The sequence below is a fragment of the Eptatretus burgeri genome, chromosome 20, assembly GCF_056783735.1.
Source record: "Eptatretus burgeri isolate ZD-2024b chromosome 20, Ebu_testis_v1, whole genome shotgun sequence".
NCBI classification, from domain to species: domain Eukaryota; kingdom Metazoa; phylum Chordata; class Myxini; order Myxiniformes; family Myxinidae; genus Eptatretus; species Eptatretus burgeri.
Window position 1 is genome coordinate 379495 of NC_140980.1, and position 22864 is coordinate 402358.

At 43.4% G+C, this 22864-nt stretch overlaps 1 protein-coding gene across 4 annotated transcripts in view; it reads right to left on the minus strand.

Moving 5' to 3' along the window:
• LOC147008228 (uncharacterized) overlaps positions 1-21684 on the minus strand; it is a 50649-nt gene extending 28965 nt beyond the window's left edge. The window contains exons 1-12 of one of the 4 annotated variants that reach the window (XM_085865294.1): positions 20710-21414; positions 18467-18616; positions 18193-18248; positions 16251-16310; positions 15211-15284; positions 10722-10804; positions 10449-10504; positions 7903-7962; positions 7077-7150; positions 5142-5236; positions 4019-4117; positions 763-1089 (exon numbers count right to left, since the gene is read on the minus strand). In XM_085865294.1, the coding sequence (XP_085721420.1) occupies positions 945-1089; positions 4019-4117; positions 5142-5236; positions 7077-7150; positions 7903-7962; positions 10449-10504; positions 10722-10804; positions 15211-15284; positions 16251-16310; positions 18193-18248; positions 18467-18616; positions 20710-20762 (1005 nt within the window). In that variant the 5' untranslated portion in view covers positions 20763-21414 and the 3' untranslated portion in view covers positions 763-944. Of the gene's footprint in view, positions 1-762; positions 1090-4018; positions 4118-5141; positions 5237-7076; positions 7151-7902; positions 7963-10448; positions 10505-10721; positions 10805-15210; positions 15285-16250; positions 16311-18192; positions 18249-18466; positions 18617-20699; positions 21415-21457 lie in introns of those variants that run through there. The other 3 variants (XM_085865293.1, XM_085865287.1, XM_085865292.1) reach the window with 3 other exon arrangements.
• Between the last annotated feature and the right edge of the window lie 1180 nt (positions 21685-22864).

A 22864-nucleotide genomic window follows, 5' to 3' on the forward strand; every position in this document is an offset into this window, starting at 1 on the left:
GGACAGAGGCGCCGGTCCAGACAGGACAGACAGATGTTGCACACTCAAGTTGTCTGTATATTGCTTTGATACCTGGGCGCATGTAGTACCTCCAAAAAGGGCGGCGTTGTCTTTCCGCAATGTTACATTTCTTGATCAGGATCAGTTATTTATTAATTTTCCATGAATGACAATAACTTGGGCGTTTAAAAAAACTTATGGTATTTCTCCAACAAAGAAGAAACAGCGAACCCAAGCAGTTTCCTTGAGAAGTCCAACGCCACCTTGCAGAGTAGCCTCTCCAGTGTCTCCTTCCTCCCAGCACAATCTCACGCTCCATCATGGTGAACGGGTTAACCACATTTCGTTCAACTTGGTGTGGTCTGCTCTGTCTGCATTCAACGTCTGCTCTGTCATTCAACGTCTGCTCTGTGACGTCACAGAGCAGACGTCACAGAGCAGAATGACGGACAGAGCAGAAGTGGATGAGAGTTTCTTTGAAAGAATTCCCAGGGATGAGTTGATGTTGGAGAAAGTCGAGATGGGAACACCAGCACATTTTCACCAGAAATACCCTGTAACGATGATTACCATCATCACTAATATCGGCAGAACCTCCCATAACTCAGCCGTGCTTCTGAATGAACATTTGTGCCATCACGACTTGTCAATGCATCCGGAAATATGCTCTGTACCTGTGTGGGAATAGACGAGTCACGTGATTTCCCATAAGGGAGCAGCAGTTCTTGTGAACTTCACATTGATGGGTCATAAGCAGTCTGGTTGCAGTGGTGGTGAAAACTGGGATTTTTATTCAATCACGTGGTTCGTGTTTCAACGCAATATTTTATTAACATGCACACAAAATAGACTTTAGCAAAAATGGATTTGTTTCATTAATATCTGTAGAAAATGGGAATTCAAAATACTGCATTGTGAACATCACGCTCTCTAAAATGCTAAAACTAGGACTTGTCGAAATTTCCGTGACGACTACGAGCTGGAACACTTTCATTGTATACAAGAAAGGCGTGTGAATCCCCACGATCTTGTGATGACTCAGATGGATGCATTCCCTTTGCCTGGTAATTCTTTTCATAAAAGGTAGAACTGCACAAGAGAAAAGGACACAAAAAGACAGAAGTTACAATATCATACATAACCAAAGAACATGAGTTTCATCCAACAAATGAGCTCCATCCGTCCCATTACATCAAGTCACACGAAGCGTCACATTCCAAGCCAAGTGCCGGCTTTATTGGTTGGGGAAATCAATGGATAAATTACATCACATCTCGGGAGAAATTGGGCAACAGAAAAAAATTTAAACCCTGAAAAAATCTTGTTGGATTGACCCGAAAACCTTTAAAAAAATCTTCTCCAGAACGGCTGGACAGATAGAGGGGAAACTTCACACGCATGTTCCCCAAGCCTTTGGGGATACCAGGGTGTCCATGAATAATTGAGACGTCACGTGGTTTGGCAGCCATATTGGATTTAAGGAAAATATTTTTTTTTAATTCTCTCTTGAACCGCTGCACCGATCGATGTGGAACTTCAAAATTATGATCTCGTAGTGATGAGGAATATGTTTTAAATCTCAACCTGATCGGACGCATCGTCTGGCAGCCAGAATTATTTAATTTTGGGGGGAATCTGCGTTCTTTTTGATTATTTTTTTTTGTAATAAGGCCCACTTGGCTGGGCCTGGATGGGTTTGAAGGTGGAGGAGTAGCGGTTGAAACCCGAGTACTATCCAGGTTGCCCCTGATGACTTCATCTTTGCTTTCTGCTTGTTCGGGTTCCTTCTGATGACTCCAACACACTCCCTATTTTATTTGGTCTTCCATTTGATTTTGATTTTAATTTTTTAAATTACAGATTTCCTGCTAGAAGGGTTGGCTCGCACCAAGTCCTTCTCAAGAGTGCACGGGGTAAGTGTTCCATGAATACCATCTCGTTTCATTTATTATTCCAACATGTAACATTAGTTCTTCGTGCCTGGTGTTTGTGTCCTTTATGACGTCCTTAAGTACAGTAAGTTTCATGTTTGGAATGATTTTCAATTTTGTTTCACTGGCTCTGAATCCGTCCCGATCGCACGTGTGTGGAGAGGAGTGATTACATTTTTTTTTACTCTATCTGCCTGTCTGCCAAAGATGAGCTTAAACAGCAAACTTATCTTTCTCTTCATGTTCCGATTTGTGTTCAAAATATAAAGTTCGATTTGAATCAGTTGTTCCTCAAGAATAAACTGATCAGATTGACGGACGGACGGACGGACGTGAACCAAATGCATAACCCTACTTCTCGCTTCTGTGTCCGAAGAGGTAATAACAACCCTGATGGTAATTGAATGTATTAATGTTATTACAAAACAATATTAATACTAATAGCAATCTGTGTGTGTGTGTGTGTGTGTGTGTGTGTGTGTGTGTGTGTGTGTGTGTGTGTGTGTGTGTGTGTGTGTGTGTCTGTATGCGACCGCCATTTCTCGACGACCGCCAGTCTGATCTGATTGAAACTTGCCTGGAATATTGCCAGGGCCACGTGGATGTGCCGTTTCAAGGTTTGATATTAATCGGACGAGCAGTTCCCAAGTTACGGCCAAATGGCCGTAACTTGTAAGTGCTATGACGTCACGAATGACGTCACAATTAATGTTTATTTAATTCTTATTATATTTTTTTGCACGATTGACGTCACAATTCTTCTTCTTCGTTTGGTATGACGTCACAATCGACGCTGGGGACCTGAGTATGTGCCTTTTCAAGGTTTCATATTAATCGGACAAGCGGTTCCCAATTTCCTGCCATTTATCTGTCAACCAATGACAAGACACGGTGCTATGACGTCACGAATGACGTCACAATTAATGTTTATTTAATTCTTATTATATTTTTTTGCACGATTGACGTCACAATTCTTCTTCTTCGTTTGGTATGACGTCGCAATCGACGCTGGGGACCTGAGTATGTGCCTTTTCAAGGTTTCATATTAATCGGACAAGCGGTTCCCAATTTCCTGCCATTTATCTGTCAACCAATGACAAGACACGGTGCTATGACGTCACGAATGACGTCACAATTAATGGGGGTTTTTTGCACGATTGACGTCACAATTCTTCTTCTTCGTTTGGTATGACGTCACAATCGATGCTGGGGACCTGAGTATGTGCCTTTTCAAGGTTTGATATCGTTCTTCATCCGCTTCAGCTGTTTCCCAAGTGTTTCCCAAGGTTTGAAAGCTGTTTTTTCACAAGGTTTGAATTAATTGTTCAAATTATTAATTAATCCCAAGGTTTGAATTTTCCCAAGGGAAAGAGCTGTTTCCCAAGGGATTGAAAGCTGTTTTCCCAAGGTTTGAATTAATTGTTGTGCTTGGTAGACATTTGTGAATACATTTATAGCGAGAGGGGCGAGAGAGGGGGGAGAGAGGGGGTCAAGAGAGGAGGGTGAAAGAGAGGGGGCGTCACAATTCTTCTTCTTCTTCGTTTGATATGACGTCACAATTGACGCTGGGGATCTGAGTACGTTTCCCAGGTGTTTCCCAAGTTATGGCCATTTATGATACGATTGGTCCGATCTTATTGAAACAATTCCCCAATCCAGTCGTCGTTTACGAGAGCGAAGGAACGAAGCTGCACATACTGGCACGCACCTACGGGCCTGCACTAGTTAATACTAATAACAATAGCCCCTCTCCCCAACACAAGGGGTTTCCCTCCTTGGACAAGCGCCATGTTAATGTGTATGAATAGCTTATCGTGGCGTTTCATGGGACAAGCTGACCGGAAGTAAAAAATATAAACCACAAACAGGTATTTTCAAACAGTCGTTACTGCTGTTTAATACAAAACTGAAATGGAGAGAAATCCGACCTTCTTGCTTATCGCAAACCCCACAGTCTAACGGACCCGAGCCGAGATCTACTGTAATCTATATACCCCACAGAGGACAACAACTTGACCCTTCCTGCTGCTCCCTAATGGGAGTGGGTGTACTCACACAAAAAATAAAAAAACAAGAGAGAAAATAACCTTGGCAAAAAAGCTGGTTGTTTCGAATTCTTGTCAAGCGTGATGGCCGTCACGAATTCAAGCAGACGAGTCGTGCTGTCATAAAGCTTTGCCTTGTTCCTGTAAACAAGGAAAACGTGAAGATAATCCACCATAAAAGTTACAAAACATCACTTCGCCGGACGATGGAGATCGGCCTGTTCCCAATACGAGGGTTTTCCGGATCACTGGAAACACTGAAATAAATAATAAACACACAACCCAAAATCACACATCTCACGTGGAAGATTGCGGTTCACCCAGTGAGGAAAATCCGGGTTGACAGGCAAAGGATTTGTGTGTGATGACGTCAGAAATCTGATTTTCATTGTTTTTCACAAACCTATCCTGAACTACACATCCCTCCTCGTGCGTTAATCATAATGTACGACTCGTGTTTGAACATTTTTCTCTTCCTCTTTCAGTTGTGCCCGTGAACCTGCAAAGCACATGCAAGGCCATCAGCTTCGCCGTGGAACATCTATAACCTGTCTGCCATGATGTTGTATCCCGTCCAACTTCGATCTATCTATTGTACCCCTCTCTGCTATCGTGTCTGCTGTGATGCATCAGGAGCTCACCTGTTACCTGAGTTTCTTCAGAATTTAGCAACAGGTAGCCAAAGTGCTTCTTTTGTCAGGTTACACAGATAAAGCACACTAAACACATCGAGGTAACAACGATGTCGTGGAGTTGTAGGGCGGACAGGATGACTGTAGAGCACCGCTCTTGTCCGTGTTCGAGGGTATTCTTACACTCAAACCACCGCAGTGTACTACGCTGGAGTGTGTTCTTCTGCACCAGACGATGAAACTACTTTTCAAGACTCTCTCCACTTCCTGCGAATTCGAGCTATCTGGAATCCAGCTAATCAAGGATCTCCTGTATCAACGGAACCTCTTACGGGTAACTTGTTCCGATCGGTCATTGATAAGAAAATATGAGAAAGTGAAAGAAATGAGAGAAGGAAGGACAGAACAGAAGGAAACAACCCGTGTTGGTAATTTATTCACTCAGTTGTATTAATAAGGATTTGCTTTTTGTCGATATTTAAAAAAAAACTCAAAACAAATTGAAATGCAGAATGTGATGAAAGGCAGCTCACGTCGGCGATGGTACCCAACGAGCCAAGAAAGGGGTATTCATTGCGTTCCACATAGAATCATTGATGGCAGGCTCCATGGGAAACACCTGTGTCGTCTGGGGCAAAATATTAGAGTTTGTTAAATTCCAGATCAACAACACACCTTGACAGCACTCAAGACCTTCACAGCAACAGCTGGAGTGGTGCACGGGTTCCTGAATATGAACAGTTTCGAGGTGAAATATGGACATCACATACTGAGTTTGAATATTATCAAGGGAGGTGCAAACCATCCCTCCCTTCACATGGAACCTTTAACACAGGGACTGGAAATTCGTTACTCGGCTTCCACTGGACGAAAATGGCTGCAAGTTTCAGAAGTAAATCCTTTGTACGTCACAGTAATATGTTCCAAATTTCAGTAAAGTACATGTCCACATTCTTGAGTGTTTAAAGAAAACTCTCAAAATCAACGTTTGTGTCTGTCAGTCTGTCCGTCCGCCCGAAATATGTTGGCGCTCACATCTCAAAGGCTATCCATTGAAACGAGCTGAAACTTGGAACACACATCAGCCAATACATCTCATTAATGTCTTTCCAAACAAATTCCACCTAAGTGCCATAGTTGTTGCTTTTTTGCTAATTTTTGCTCATGGGGGTGAACCCCATAAACTTGGACAGAAAAATTTCGACTCCAGTTGTGAAATAGTCGAACGCGAGGGCTCATAACTTATGAACTGTTGGATGAAAGTTCATGAAATTTTGAATATGAATCGAGGGAGACTTGTTCAGATTTCACAATTACCTGCAGCCGCATAATGAGGGGCATAGCAAGAATTAGGGAAACCGTAAAAGTGGACTTTGGAAAAAATATTGGTTTTTCAGTTTCTCTAATTCTACAGGAAAACTGTCTGTAACATGGAATACCGGATGTTATTCAGAGAAACCTTCCATTCTTGGGGAAAAAGACAGGTGCATGGAAAAGGACCCTTGATATGGCATGTGCCACGTGCCAAACAATGGAAAAGAAGTGACATTCCATGGCTTGTGGAAAATTCCAGACAATAGATATAAAAGAAGGGACATTCCATGGCTTGTGGAAAATGCCAGACAATAGATATAAAAGAAGGGACATTCCATGGCTTGTGGAAAATTCCAGACAATATAAAAGAAGGAAAATTCCATGGCTTGTAGAAAATTCCAGACAACATAAAAGAAGGGACATTCCATGTCTTGTGGAAAATTCCAGAGAATATAAAAGGGACATTCCATGGCTTGTGGAAAATGCCAGACAATATAAAAGAAGGGACATTCCATGACTTGTGGAAAATGCCAGACAATATAAAAGAAGGGACATTCCATGACTTGTGGAAAATGCCAGACAATATAAAAGAAGGGACATTCCATGGCTTGTGGAAAATTCCAGACAATAGATATAAAATAAAGGACATTCCATGGCTTGTGGAAAATGCCAGACAATATAAAAGAAGGGACATTCCATGGCTTGTGGAAAATTCCAGACAATATAAAAGAAGGGACATTCCATGGCTTGTGGAAAATGCCAGACAATATAAAAGACGGGACATTCCATGGCTTGTGGAAAATGCCAATGTAAAAGAAGGGACATTCCATGGCTTGTGGAAAATTCCAGACAATATAAAAGAAGGGATATTCCATGGCTTGTGGAAAATGCCAGACAATATAAAAGAAGGGACATTCCACGGCTTGTGGAAAATTCCAGACAATATAAAAGAAGGGAGAATCAAAAAAATCTCGTGTTCATGCTGAACTTACTTTGTGTTCTGAGGATGAACCAAGTCACCATCCAGAAAAGTTGATATAAAGGGATCCCCACATATGTAGGTTAAAACCCGTCAGTAGGTAAAGTGTTTGTGTGCCTTGAAAATGAAAACGCATAACATAATGTGCAGGTGAACGTCAAGGTGAACGTATTACCTTTTGTTGTTCCACTTGCCGATGAACAAACTCATTGCTTTCATCATGCTGGTCTGCAATAATCGTTTGAAGAGCTGCAGAAGATGAATCAAAATTTAACTGAGATTGCTATCAATGATTACATAGAATAACATATATTTTTAATCACTTGAGCTTTAGTTTCATCTGAATGAGAAAAACTTAACACTTGACCATTGACAGACACCAACCTAACTCTTTATATCTTAGCATTCCCTAATTTCTTGCTTGTTCAAGTTTTCGACGATGGCCAGCACTGATATGTTGAAAAATTTAAATAAATTTAAAAATTCTGAATTTTGGTGTTTGCCGTAGTAGCTCAGTGGCCCAGCAGCGTGGCCAACATGATGTCAGAGAGTCCTTTCTAACCAGAAATACCCTGTAACAATCATTACCATCATCACCCATTGAGGCCGTGATTCCGAATGAACATTCGATTTTTGACGATCTCACTAAGTCAACTTGTCAATGGAGTTTACTTGTCTTGTCGACTCTCTGTCCATCTCCGCTCTCCCCCACCCCCATCCCCCACCACAAACCCCCATCGTGTGAATGAGTCAAGCATTGTTAAAACGTTCCGTGGAGGTTCCAAAGGCATGTTGAGTATTTATTTATAATTAATTTGATTTGACACAATGTGATCTTCTCCTTCCCAACCCCATTGTTTCTTGTAATAAATCTCCCTTGTTAATGAAAAACCTGTTTGTGGTATTTCCGAATTGTGACCTCCATAGCCATGTAGCGTTCATGGCGAGTTGGAATAAACCCGATAAAAAAATCCGTTAATTTAATTGCTCATGACTCCAACCTTTGTCGTGATACCCTTTTCCTCCAGATCGGCGATACGGCCTCCTCCATTTCTTCACACCTTGACAGAATGAAAAAAATGGTCAAACACCTGGAATATGCCTTTCAATCCTGATAAATCTCACACTCTCACTGTCTCTCTCCGAAAGGACCATCTGACAAACCCTCCTATCTAGCTCCTCAAGAACCACTGCCCCCCCACCCCTCACCAATCGCCCACCTCTTCCCCATTAACCCCCCGCAACAATCGCCCACCTCTTCCTCATTAACCCCCCACCAATCGCCCACCTCTTCCCCATCAACCCCCCCTCCAAATAGCCCACTTCTTCCCCGTTAACCCCCTTCCCGATCCCACCTTTTTCTAAGTTTCCAGTTTTTTCCTTCCTGAGAGTTTGCTTCTGCATCCATCTTGTCCAGCAAGTGCATCCTCCCCTACCCCTCCTTCTTCCCCACATCCCATACATCCCCAAGTCTCCTTTAATTTTGTCTCTCAACACAGATGTTGGTGTTTCCCTTCTTTAACTGTTTCAATACACCCCACAGATGTCATGCCCATGCCTTGACACAATACATCAGATGTCATGAACTTAGACATGAAATATCTCGAACTTTACTGTCTGCACAGCACAATAGATTTGTATGTGTATACATTGTCGAGGCTCTTATGAGAGCTAACACACAACGCACAACAAGGGGGGTGGGAAAGGGAAGGACAAAACAGTGGGGAACAAACATTAGGAGATCTGTGGAAGGGAGAGGGATGGGGTGGGGAACATGGGGAACACAAGATGGACACTACAGGGACTTTCAGGAGGGAAAGCAGGGAATATGAAGGAGGTGCGCTTGGGGTGGATTAACGGGGGTGGAAAAGATCGAGAATTTGGATGGGGAATGATAAGATGTGGTGGTGAACAGCTGTTTTGAATACCTGGAGGGAAGAGTGGGATTGAAGACAGTTTGGCAGTTTATTCCATAGTTTTACCAGAAGGGGGTTGTTGGCAGACCTTGAATGCCCTGTGGAAATATGGTGGGGACATATCGCAGACAGAGCAGGGTGGGCAAGACCGGAGAGGAGAAGGTAGAAGAGAGAAAGACCACCGACCATCCTGCGGTGAGAGAGTGAGATTCCCAAGGACTCAGCCTCATCGCAGGAGATGCCAATGATCCTAAATGCCCTGGTTTCCACAGCGTGAAGCCGAGAAAGGTTGGAGGCAGGAGCACCAGCCCAGAGGGGAGAGCAGTACTCCATCAGGCTGGATCATAGGGTGTGGCACTGCCGGTACCTGTGCAGGAGGACGAAAGTCCGAGTCTTCAGGTACTTGGTGCTTCCTGTCTTGCTCTACGGATGTGACACTTGGACGCTGACCAGGGATCTGAGAGGGAGACATAATTCCTTTGGTACTCGGTCTCTTCGGAGAATCCTTGGCTATCGCTGGTCGGACTTTGTGTTCAACGAGCGGTTGCTGAGAGAGACTCAAATGAGATTTGTTACCTCCATAGTCCGTGAGCGTCAGCTGAGGCTGTATGGACACGTGGCTCGTTTTCCTGACGCCGATCCTGCTCACCAAATTCTCTCAGCGAGGGAGCCTCGTGAGTGCAGGAGGCCAACGGTCCGACCACGTGCCTCGTGGTTGGTTGATCGGCATCTCAAGGAGATGGGGATGGGCCAGGCATCTGCCTGGGCGATGACCAGATGGAGACCCCTGGAGTACTGACGGAAAGTGGATGCAGCGACGCACTGCTCCGGCACATGCTCCCATACCTGACCTGACCTGAAATTAGTTTTGCTGCAATGCACTTACTAGCTTGTCTTTGTGAGTCTTGGCAAGTCCATGAGTCATTTTATAAGAATCTGATGTTCTCTCAATGAACAGCTTATCAAGAGCACACTTGTCACGAAGCAGCGCTTTTATGTGAGTCATAGATTTCGGCACTTGGGAAAAGGAAAATGAGTTTTCCGCCGTGTTGGACAAGACCATGTTCTCTGTATTGTGAACTTTGTTACTCGTGTGTTCCTGGTTCCAGAGTTGCTCCCTGTGTGGGATTTTTTGGTCAACTGGCCTTCAGTTCTGGATCAGGTTGCTCGAACAATCTGAACAACTTCTCCTGACTTGAAACAAATGCATCACAATGTGACGCGTCAATGTGGTAAGTGAACAATGTTTTTGGGCCTTAAAACTGGGATTCTTAAAATTTGAAGGTAGGTCAACATCGGCAGTAGAATAACAAACGTTACCATGGGAACCATGACATCAAGCTCCTCCTTCTGCTCATTCTTTCTCAATCCCAGGAAGAGGGGTTATAAAACATCCTCAAGAGCTCGGGTGGTATTTTATTTTTCCTTCTCGAGGAGGTTCCATTGCCAAGGATTTTTACCTCCACCACCGAAGATGGACGAGGGTCATGTTTTAATCCCTGTTCGTTTGTGTGTGAGCAGAATATCTCACAAAGTTCTGAACGGATATGGACGAAACTTGGGAGACAGGTTGGATGTATGACAAGGAAGGATCACTGTCTTCAAGTAACGGGAGTCACAATGATACTTACAATGTTGGTTGGAGGCCGATGGATGGATTTTCTCAACTCCGTCATTTCCTCCAAAGCTGTTAGAAGTGCGGGAGAAAAGGAGAAAGGATTACTACACAACAGCTGAAGAACATATCATGTTCAGTCCAGAAACCTGAACTCGATTTGAAAGAGAAAGGGATTCCCTCGTGTTGGGAACATGACACTCAGTTGTGTTGTAAAGTGTTTGCTTTTTGTCAATGCAAAACCGATGAAAGCTCATTGGAATGTGGAATGCGATGAAAGGCAGCTTACGTGTTTGTTGGTGCCAAATGAGGCACGTAAGTATTTTTTGAAGACCACAGAGAAAAATGGTTGGAAGGGTCCCTGTCAAACAGCTGTGAAGTTTGGAGCAAAACATGAGAGTTTGTTAAATTCCAGATCAACAACACACTTTGATAGCAATCAAGACCTTCACAGCAAGAGCTGGAGTGGTGCACGGGTTCCTGAATCTGAACAGTTAAGAGGTGAAATATGGACATCACATACTGTGTATGAATATCATCAAGGGAGGTGCAAACCATCCCTCCCTTCACATGGGACGGTTTCTTTGAAAACAACTCCAACATGGGGACTGAAAATTCGTTTCTCGGCTTCCACTGGACGAAAATGGCTGCAAGGTTCAGAAGTAAATCCTTTGTACATCACAGTAATGTGTTCTAAATTCCAGCAACGTACATTTACACATTCTTGAGTGTTTAAAGAAAACTCAAAATCAACGTTGGTGTCTGTCAGTCTGTCCGTCCGCCCGAAATGTGTTGGCGCTCACATCTCCAAGGCTATCCATTGAAATGAGCTGACACTTGGAACACACATCGGCTAACATCTCATTAATGGCTTTCCAAACAAATTCCACCTTTGTGCCATAGTTGTTGCTTTTTTTGCGAGTTTTTGCTCATGGGGGTGAACCCCATAAACTTGGACAAATTTTTTTTTACTCCGGTGGTGAAATAGTCGAACGCAAGGGCTCAAAACTTATGAACTGTTGGATGAAAGTTCGTGAAATTTTGAATATGAATCGAAGGAGACTTGTTCATATTTCACAATTACCTGCAGCCGCAGAATGAGGGACATACTATAGCAAGAATTAGGGAAACCGTAAAAGTGGACTTTGGAAAAAATATCGGTTTTTCAGGTTCTCTAATTCTACAGGAAAACTGTCTGACATGGAATACCGGATGTAATACAGAGAAACCTATTCTTGGGGGAAAAAACAGGGGCACGGAAAAGGACCCTTCATGTGGCATGTGCCAGACAATTGAAAAGAAGGGACATTCCATGGCTTGTGGAAAATTCCAGACAATTGAAAAGAAGGGACATTCCATGGCTTGTGGAAAATTCCAGACAATAGAAAAGAAGGGACATTGCATGGCTTGTGGAAAATTCCAAACAAGAGAAAAGAAGGGACATTCCATGGCTTGTGGAAAATTCCAGGCAATAGAAAAGAAGGGACATTCCATGGCTTGTAGAAAATTCCAGACAATTGAAAAGAAGGGACATTCCATGGCTTGTGGAAAATTCCAGACAATAGAAAAGAAGGGACATTTCATGGCTTGGAGAAAATTCCAAACAACAGAAAAGAAGGGATATTGCATGGCATGTGGAAAATTCCAAACAAGAGAAAAGAAGGAACATTCCATGGCTTGTGGAAAATTCCAGGCAATAGAAAAGAAGGGGCATTCCATGGCTTGTAGAAAATTCCAAACAATAGAAAAGAAGGGACATTCCATGGCTTGGAGAAAATTCCAAACAATAGAAAAGAAGGGACATTCCATGGCTTGTAGAAAATTCCAGGCAATAGAAAAGAAGAGACATTCCATGGCTTGTGGAAAATTCCAGACAATAGAAAAGAAGGGACATTTCATGGCTTGTGGAAAATTCCAGACAATAGAAAAGAAGGGACATTCCATGGCTTGTGGAAAGTTCCTGACAATATAAAAGAAGGGACATTCCATGGCTTGTGGAAAATTCCAGACAATAGAAAATAAGGGACATTCCATGGCTTGGAAAAAATTACAAACAATAGAAAAGAAGGGACATTCTATGGCTTGAAGAAAATTCCCAACAATAGAAAAGAAGGGACATTCCATGGCTTGTAGAAAATTCCAGGCAATAGAAAAGAAGGGACATTCCATGGCTTGTGGAAAATTCCAGACAACAGAAAAGAAGGGACATTCCATGGTTTGTGGAAAATTCCAGACAATAGAATAGAAGGGACATTCCTGGCTGGTGGAAAATTCCAGACAATAGAAAAGAAGGGACATTCCATGGCTTGGAGAAAATTCCAAAGAATAGAAAAGAAGGGACATTCTATGGCTTGTAGAAAATTCCAAACAATGGAAAAGAAGGGACATTCCATGGCTTGTGGACAATTCCAAACAATCAAGAAGAAGGGACATTCTATGGCTTGTGGAAAATTCCAGAAAATGGAAAAGAAGGGACATTCCATGGCTTGTGGAAAATTCCAAACAATAGAAAAGAAGGGACATTCAAAAAATCTTGTGTGTGTGTTGTACGACAAGGAATAACAAGGAAATCCAACACAGGAGGAGGCCATTCAGCCCATCATGCCTGCACGAACACCACACCAACCCATCAACACAAAATCCAAGGAAGAAAATGCAAAGAAATGTTTTCAATTCATGAAATAAATGTTTTTGTTTGTTTGTTCTTTTGTTTTTTTTTTTAGTTTTTGCTTTGTTTTGTTGGGTTTTTTTTTTTTAGTTTCTGTTATTTTTTTTCCTTTTCTTCCCTCAGGGGAGGGGGCATTGCCTTGGTTAAAAACACACATCAACCACACAACCCCCCTTGACAAGACCCCCACCAACAGCACTCCGTACACAATCACCCATAAATGCTCAAACTACCTAAAAGTTTTATCAACATCCCTATACCCCTCTATCTCCATAACTTCCAGGTTCCTATCGCATTCTAATTTAAACTTCTCTACTTTCTCTGCTGCCACGACTTTTCCAGGGAGGCCATTCCGTGCATTAACTACTCTCTGAGTGAAAGTCCCCTCTTCTTCACTCTCAGGCTATGACCCCTGGTCCTATCACTCTCTACTCTGTTGAATAATTAATCTTCACTTATTTTATCTTTACCTTTCATTATGTTTAACATCTCCATCATATCTTCTCATAACCACCTCCTATCTCGTGCATAAAGCCCTGTCTCCTTCAGCCGCTCCTCATGGCTGAGTCTAGCTCGGCCCAGAATCAATCTAGTAACCCTGCGTTGAACCCTCTCTGTAGCATCTATGTCCTTCCGGAACTGTGGTGGCCAAAACTGCACACAATATTCTTGATGTGGCCCTCACTAAATTCCTGTACAATGTGAACACCATCTCTTTTGATTTACAAATGACCCCCCTACGAATACAACCGAAAACCCTATTTGCTTTACTTTTAGCTGCCTGGTACTGTGCTACCTGCTTACCTCCCATATCTATTACCACCCCCAGATCCTTCTCCTGTGGTGACACACTCTAAATTACCCCTTGCATCCTGTAATCTCTATTTTCATTGTTCTTTCCCATCCCCAACACCTTACACTTGCTCAGGTTAAATTCCATCTGCCAATCTTTTGCCCAATCTATACAAGTATCAATACTTTCCTGAATCTTGTCACCACCTCCTCTGCTATCCACCTTACCTCCAAGCTTTGTGTCATCTGCAAATTTGGAAAGCTTACTCTTTACCCCAATATCCAAATCATTGATGTAAATAATGAATAGTTATGGTCGGAGTATTGATCCCTGAGGTACCCCACTACTTACATCCTCCCACTCACAGCCACTCTTTGCTTCCTACCACTAAGCCAGTTTGCAATCCAGTTAGCGACCTGACCAGCCACTCCACAAGCCCTCACTATGGCTAACAACCTCCGATGTGGTACCTTATCAAATGCCTTCTTCAAGTCGAGATATACTGTATCCACTGCCTTTCCCTCATCCACCCAGACACTGCTTCATAGAACTCTAAAATATTTGTTAAACATGAACTACCTTTGGTAAACCCATACTGACTACCTTTCATTAGTTTGTATTTCTTTGAATGGTTCCTCATCCGGTCTTTAATTAATGTCTCCAACACCTTCCCCACAACTGAAGTCAAACTAACAGGTCTATAGTTTTCCAATTCTTCTCTGGATCCTTTATTTAATAATGGTGTTACATTTCCTACTCTCCAATCCACCGGTACCTGTCCTAACTCCGGTGAACTATTGAAAATATCCGTTAACATGTCGCTTACCTGCTCAGGCACCTCCATCACGACTCTCAGGTGCATATTATCTGGACCCGGAGCCTTATCTACTCTTAGATTACCTCGCTGTTCCTTTACTTCCACTCCAACCTGGATCTTCTGTAAAAGCCCTTCCTCACCTCCTCGATAGATACTCTCAGCTATTGACAATTCTCCTGACTGTTCTTGTGCAAAAGTTGAAGAAAAATACCTGTTTAATAAGCCTGCCATCTCACCTTCATCACCAATCACCCTCCCGGTACTATTCCTCAATGGGCCCACACTGGTCCTAACCTGTTCTTTTACCCTGATATACTTCAAGAAAGCCTAAAGAACCGACCCTTGTGTTCTTTGGAAGAACCAAGTCATCCTCCAGAAAAGTTGATATAAAGGGGATCCCCACATTTATAGGTTAAAACCCGTCAGTAGGTAAAGTGTTTGTGTACCTTGAGAGTGAAAACACATTTAAGATAATGTGCAGGTGAACGTGAACGTATTACCTTTTGTTGTTCCACTTGCAGATGAATCAACTTATTGCTTTCATCATGCTGGTCTGTAATGGTCGTTGGAAGGTCTGCAGAAGATGAATCAAAATTAAACAGATTGCTATCAACGATTACATGGAATAATATATTTATTTATTTTTATCACTTGATCTTTAGTTTCATCTGAATGAGGAAAACCGAATATCACGTGACCTTCGACATATTCCAACTTCACTCTTTACATCTTAGCATTCCCTAATTTGCTTGTTCAAGTTTTCGACGATGGCCAGCACTGGCCAGCCGCGCCTCCACCACCCCGCCTCCATCCTCGAGTTGTCCCATGATGGAATCAGTCCTCGTACGGTTCCTTTTTCTGAGTTACAGCCAATCAGTACGGTCCCCGAGCGTGATCATGGGTTGAACCGAGTGACATGAGCCAGGGCCCAGACAGGCCCATACATTGACGTCCGCCACACTCAAGGACCATGAAACGCATGTGATGTGTTTGGGGTGTTCGTCCTCCAGGTGTTCCCCTCTAGTACCTTTGCGAATCTGTTCTTGTGAGGGAGTTCCTCGTGGGTGCTGTCATCGTATCTGATCTGGTTTTGTGGTTGTGCCTGCTGCGTCGTGGTTGCTGCCTGTGGCGCGGTGACTCCTGCCGGATCTGCGCGGTTTGGTGCTGTGTGGCGAATGCGGTAGGAGGGACACGTGCGGGCAGTTTGGTGAACCCAGCTGAGACTTACCCCGTGCGTGCAGACATCGTGCGGTGACGAGGTTTTGTCCCTCTCTCTGTCTTGTCTGCTCGCTCTGTCCATCTCCCCCCGTAACCCCCATTGTGTGAATGAGTCATGCATTGTTAAAAAGTTCCGCGGAGGTTCCAAGGGCACGTTGAGTATTTATTTATAATTCATTTGATTAGACACAGAGTGATCTTCTCCTTCCCAACCCCATTGTTTATTGTAATAAATCTCCCTTGTTAATGAGAACCTGTTTGTGGAATTTCGGAAATGTGACGGAAAAACAAATCCGTTAATTTAATTGCTGATGACTCCAACCTTTGTCGTGACGCCATCTTCCTCCAGATTGGCGAAACAGCCTCTTCACCCTCTTCCGACCTTGACAGACTCACAACATGGTCAAACACTTGGAATATGTCTTTCAATCCTGATAAATATCACATTCTCACGATCTCTCTCCAAAAGGACCATCTGACAAAGCCTCCTATCGACCTCCTCAAGAACCAATGCCCCCCCCCCACCAATAGCCCACCTCTTCCCTATTAACCCCCCTCCCGACCCGACCTATTTATAAGTTTCCAGTTTTTCCTTTCTGAAAGTTTGCTTCTGTATCCATCTTGTCCTTCCCCTCATCCTTCCCCACATCCCGTACATACCCAAGTCTCCTTCGATTTTGTCTCTCAACACAGATGTTGGTGTTTCCCTTCTTTTACTGTTCCTTCTGTTCTGTTTCTATACATCCCACAGATGTCATGCCCATGCCTTTACACAATACATCAGATGTCATGAACTTACACATGAAATATCTTGTACTTTACTGTCTGCACAGCACTGTTTGTCTCTCTCCTGTTTGAGCATGAATCATCCAAAATGTTCCCCATGACGTTGAACGTACTCACCACCATGTGGCCATGCAAATAGCAGAGTATGGCTTTAACAACACCTGTGATATCCCACCTTCCCTGACTGAAGCCCACCACAGGTCCAGCGTTTCATCTTGGCAGACAAGTGGTCCAGGCAACCTGTCAACGATGCACCATCCTCAGACATCCGTATCATCGTCCTCCATCTCCTCGTGCTTCATCAGAATGGTGACCAATGGCGGTAGTTTCTTCAGGTAGTGCTGTGTCATCCCATGCTGCCTCACGATAGGATCAAGGGCTGACATGGCTTTGAATAGCTTGTTGTTGATTGGCATCTTTGACAAGGAGATGCTGCGTCGGATGTAAGTCTCCTTCGTTTTCTCCATGAATGTTGAGACTCTCTTGTCCTCGCCATAGCCTGTCTGACTTCCGGTGAAGATACTTCTCCAGGGAATATGATTGCTGATGTCTGATCCTTGGAGGTGAGCCAGTTTCTTTGGTTTCAGCCCCTTCAAAACCTCAAGCTTGATGGAGTTGTTAAGAAACTTTGTGGCTGGCCGTTTCAGCTCATCGTGTAGCTCGTCGACCTTGCTTTCCTTTGAATGAAACACGATGACATATTCCTTCAGGTGATTAAGTACTGCTGTGCAGAGCTGCATGATCAGCGAAGTTTGGGTTCTCTGGTGGAAAACTTTCTCCAGTATCCATCTTTACCTTCGCTGGCCATCCTCTTTTGAAGGATGGGAGAAATCAACTTCTTACTCGACATCCTGTATTTCTCACTGACATTTTGTCTGATACACTGTAAATATCTTCTACAATGTCCTTGTTTTGTATTGTGAACCTTGTTAACTCATGTGTTCCTGGGTCCAGAGTTGCTGCCTGTGTGTGATTTTTTTGGTCGACTGGCCTTCAGTTCTGGATCAGGTTGCTCGAACAATCTGAACAACTTCTGCTGACTTGAAACAAATGCATCACAATGTGACGCGTCAACGTGGTAAGTGAACAATGTTTTTGGGCCTTAAAACTGGGATTCTTAAAATTTGAAGGCACGTCTACATCGGCAATAGAATAACAAACGTTACCATGGGAACCATGACATCAAGCTCCTACTTCTGCTCATTCTTTCTCAATCCCAGGAAGAGGGGTTCGAAAACATCCTCAAGAGCTCGTGCGGGATTTCCTTTTTCCTTCTCGAGGAGGTTCCATCGCCAAGGATTTTTACCTCCACCACCGAAGACGGACGAGGGTCACGTTTTAATCCCCATTCGTTTGTGTGTGAGAAGAATATCTCACAAAGTTCTGGACGGATACGGACGAAACTTGGTGGACAGGTTGGATGTATGACAAAGGAAGGGTCACTGTCTTCAAGTAACGGGTATGACAATGATACTTACAATGTTGGTTGGAGGCCGATGGATGGATTTTCTCAACTCGGTCATTTCCTCCAAAGCTGTTAGAAGTGAGGGAGAAAATGAGAAAGGATTACGACACAACAGCTGAAGAACATATGATGTTCAGTCCAGAACACTGAACTCGATTTGAAAGAGAAAGGGACTCCCTGGTGTTGGGAACATGTTCACTCAGTTGTGTTGTAACGTGTTCGCTTTTTGTCAATGCAAAACCGATGAAAGCTCATCGAAACGTGGAATGCGATGAAAGGCAGCTTACATGTTTGTTGATGCCAAACGCAGCACAAAATTATTTTTCGAAGACCACAGAGAAAATTGTTCGAAAGGAGGGTCCATGGTCAAACAGCCGTGCAGACGAATCGGCTCGAACAGTGGAATCCTCAACACCTCGGCAGCACGAGCTGGTGTGGTACGGGGATTCATGCATGCTGACAGTTATTCGGTGACACGTGAACGAGGTATCATTATACGAGGTATAATACAATCATTATCCGAGATGTTATATTTACTTCCACCACCTCATACTTCCACCCCCCCCCCCCTTTCGTCTGCCTGCGAGCAGGATGTCTCGAGAAGTTGTGGACGAATTCGGTCGAAGCTTGGCGGACACGGCGAGTGTGTGACGAGGAAGAATCGGTTCGATTTCGGTGAAGATTCGAATCCGGAAAGGATAATTATTTAATTTTTAAACTGATTCTTCACCGTCGAGAGATGGGGCCAAAAATCGATAAATAGCACAAGATCTCAAAAAGTTGTGGACGAGTTATGACAAAACAAGTGGATGAGTTTGGTAGGTGACAATAACGAGGCGATTAAATTTTAGTTCACACATCCGAATCCAGATCGGGCCCGTCGGTGGGATACAAAGCCTAAACTGTTCAGCCTGGCAGAGGTATGCGCTCTACCGAGTGCTATTCCAGATATTTATTGAACCGAGTGATGATCCCGCTGATGATTTGTGCTAATGCAATGACTGTCACATCTGCATACATACTTTGTGTATGTGCACACGTGGGTCAGTTCATCACAGATAAAGAGTAAAAGCCACGTAAGTCCCACGGATCTTGTGTCCCTTCTTCCCAATCTGACATGTTTATTCAATTTATTAATTAGGAAATACATTTGATGTAAATATGTTGATCGATATGCTTCACCTGCATTATATGTCAAAGCGACTGTTACGTTTCATCTCAATTTAAGGTCACATGAAAAATTGAAGGTCACATTAGAGAGAGAGAGAGAGAGCGACAGAGAAGAAGATAGGTGGAGAGACATCAGATGCTTTTAGCTCGATACATGGTCTGGAAAATGATTTTGAAAAGGGGACGTGACCTTTGACCTGTTGGAACCCCAAATCTAATCAGTTCATCTTTGTATTACAGTCCATACTGGTACCAAGTTTGGTTAAACGATTACGGACACACGCACAGACGCATGGACAGCTGTACAGACAACCCAAAGCATAATGTTTCCGGCCTTTAGCTGGGGAGGCATAAGAATGGCGGAGAGGCCACGAACCTCGCTGTGTGGGCTGTGTGAGAGTCACCGCACGATTTATCCCTGAACTGGGACTCCCTTCACTGCTGCTGTCTCCGCCACGCCCACACAGCAAGCCACGCCCACACAGCAAGCCACGCCCACACAACAAGCCACACCCACACAGCAAGCCACGCCCACACAGCAAGCCACGCCCACTCTTCCCGTCTCGGGATCGGACTGCGGTGCGGATATTGATCTTGGACTGCTGGTGCTTCGTCAAGGGTCCAGCTGTGTCCCGCCGGGCACAGCAGGAGTATTTTCTGTCCTGTCGGTCACTCTCCATTGTCTATCTCCTGTAGAATGACTGATGCCTTAAGATAGATCGTTAATTAAGGATCCCCTTCGTTTGTTTGGTCCGTCGGCGCGTATCGGTGAGTGTTAAAGGGTGTTCATTGCCCATGATTGTTGTTTACTTGCATTTGTACTCTCACCCCGTGTTCCCAATTACATTATTAAAGTAGAAGGGTACTCGGTAGAGCGCATACCTCCGCCACGCAATACCTGATCCACGAGAACATATCGGGCCCAATACATTTTTGAGATCTTGTGCTATGTACTGTATTAGTTTTTGGCCCAATCTCTAAACCAGCGTTTCTCAACCTTTTTACCTTTGTGGAACCCTTGAAATAGTTTTCATGTCTCAGGGAACCCCTACATAAAAATTATTATATACCATTATTAATATCTCGCTCTTTTATATTTTTATCGTAGTTCACGTGGTAAATATAATATATTTTTTTCGGATACCTGGTTTAAGGAAAAAATGACCCCCTTTTTGTCAAATTTATTGGCAATGATAAAAAAAAAACATACTGCTCGTTTATGAGACCTCACACCGAGGTTTTAATTCACAAAAAAAAAACTTTTTTAAATAAAAAAACACCTCATGTAACTTGATCAACAAAACTTAAACAAATAAAGCTGAAGCAATTAAGGTAAACAGAAGAACTAACCTGGAGAGAGAAAGACTTCGCGCAAAGAAGCACAGAGAAGATAGATAGATGGACACCGTGCATGTGTCCCGTACTTGAGTCAGTCACTCAATGAGACACGAATCCGCCGCGTACAGGACGTCCACGAACCAGTGAGGGCGGTTTCACACTGGCGCCATACAGACATCGTTAAATACATTCCCTATGGTTGTTATAATTGTAAATAATATAAGAGGCTGAAGCCTCTATTATAATCACCAAGGAGTTTCCAACAATCTGCCGTACGCGTATAGTAAAATTACGAATATTAAATCAAACAAAAACTACTCAAAAATACATTGGCCTATTTATTAGTGTTTCTCACGGAACCCCTACCAACCTCTTGCGGAACTCCGGTTGAGAAACACTGCTCTAAACGGTGAAGAATCACTTTTAAAATTAAATAATTCTCGTATCCAGATCAGGATCTTCATCAATATTGAATCAATTCTTCCTTGCCACACACCCAACGTGTCCACCAAATTTCGTCCGAATCCGTCCACTACTTTTGGAGATATCGTGCTAACAGACAGACAGACAGGGGTGAAAACATCACCTCCATTTCCCTTCGGTGGTGGAGGTCAAGCCAAAAGGTGAACAGTGAGCCTGGATTTTAGGAGTTTACGAAAAGAGGGGGTTACTCTGGCAGACTGTGTGGACCCTCCAGAAACCTGGGGAGGACCAGAGGGTACAAGAGCAAAAACGAGGCAGCACGATCCAGAGAGGTCAGAGCTTCGCACCTCCACACCGAGAGCCTCGTTACACGAGATCCCAATGATCTCGACGGCCTCGTTTTCCACGGTATCACGAGGGACGACCTGAGAGCCAGGGTGGAACTTGTTTAAACTGAAATACAAACTAACAAGTCTGAAGACGACAATGGTTCATGAGCGGTATTTGACGATGTAGATTGTTTTAGAAGTCAAGGATTAGACAATGTGATAATTTTTGACCAAGTTATAAAAATGATCAACATGATGTGGTACGGGTGACAGGTTATTAGCTGCAAAATGTCAAAAACCCGGTTTCGTGCAACAACTTTCAAAATTTGACCTTTGCATAACCTTTAAAGGTCACAAAACAATGTTGTGGACATTAAAATAAGAAAACAGGATACGTGCTATAGCTTATTGGAGTTAGTTCGTCGAAGAAGGTCGAAAACCCAGTTCGATTCCCACAACTTTGAAAATTTCACCTTTGCATAACCTTTAAAGGTCACAAAACAATGTTGTGGACATTAAAATAAGAAAACAGGATACGTGCTATAGCTTATTGGAGTTAGCTCGTCGAAGAAGGTCGAAAACCCGGTTCGATTCCCACAACTTTGAAAATTTGACCTTTGTGACCTTTAAAGGTCAAAGGTCAAGGATTATGACCTTTGGTGCAAAACTTCCTCTGGAACATTCCAGGAACAATATAACGTCATATAGGCTATATGGCATTTCGCACTCCTCGGCTTATCCATACTTTGATGAAATCGGCGTAAAAACAAACTTGAAGGGGGCTCCACGGGCAAGGTGTTCGAGATAGAACAAAATGGTTTCAAGACTTTAGGTGGGGAATGACCTCAAGATTATGCATAAAAAAATATTGTCATCCGAGCTCTCAAAGTTTGGGCGGCCGTATGATTTTTATGTCAAAATTCGCAATTTTCTCAGTTTTTGACCTTGTGACCTTGACCTTGGGAAGAAAATTAAAAATCGTACAACGACAAGTTTTAGATAATTCATTTTGCGATTCAAATACCGAAGAACCCACTCCATTCAGTCAATTCCCAAGGAGAAGATAGATTTTTAATCCGACTACCCCCCCTAAAAATGGCTATTTTTGGGGCGTGGCTCCGCCCACAATGGGCGTGGCCACGCCCTCATCCAGGAAAACACAAGGAGACATTGATATCGAACACATAACCAAGTTTCATCAAGATCGGATCGGAGTCCACGGAGTTATGCTCTGGACAGACAGACAGACACACAGACATAACGAATATCGTGGTCACTCTGGCTGACGCTCGTGAGACGTGAACCAATTTCATGGACATGAACCGTTGTGGGGAAAAACAATTCGGAGAAGATAAAATAACGTTGCTCATAAAAATGATTGAGTTTAAATCTGAACCAAGTGCCGGTTTGAGCCCAGTTTGCTGG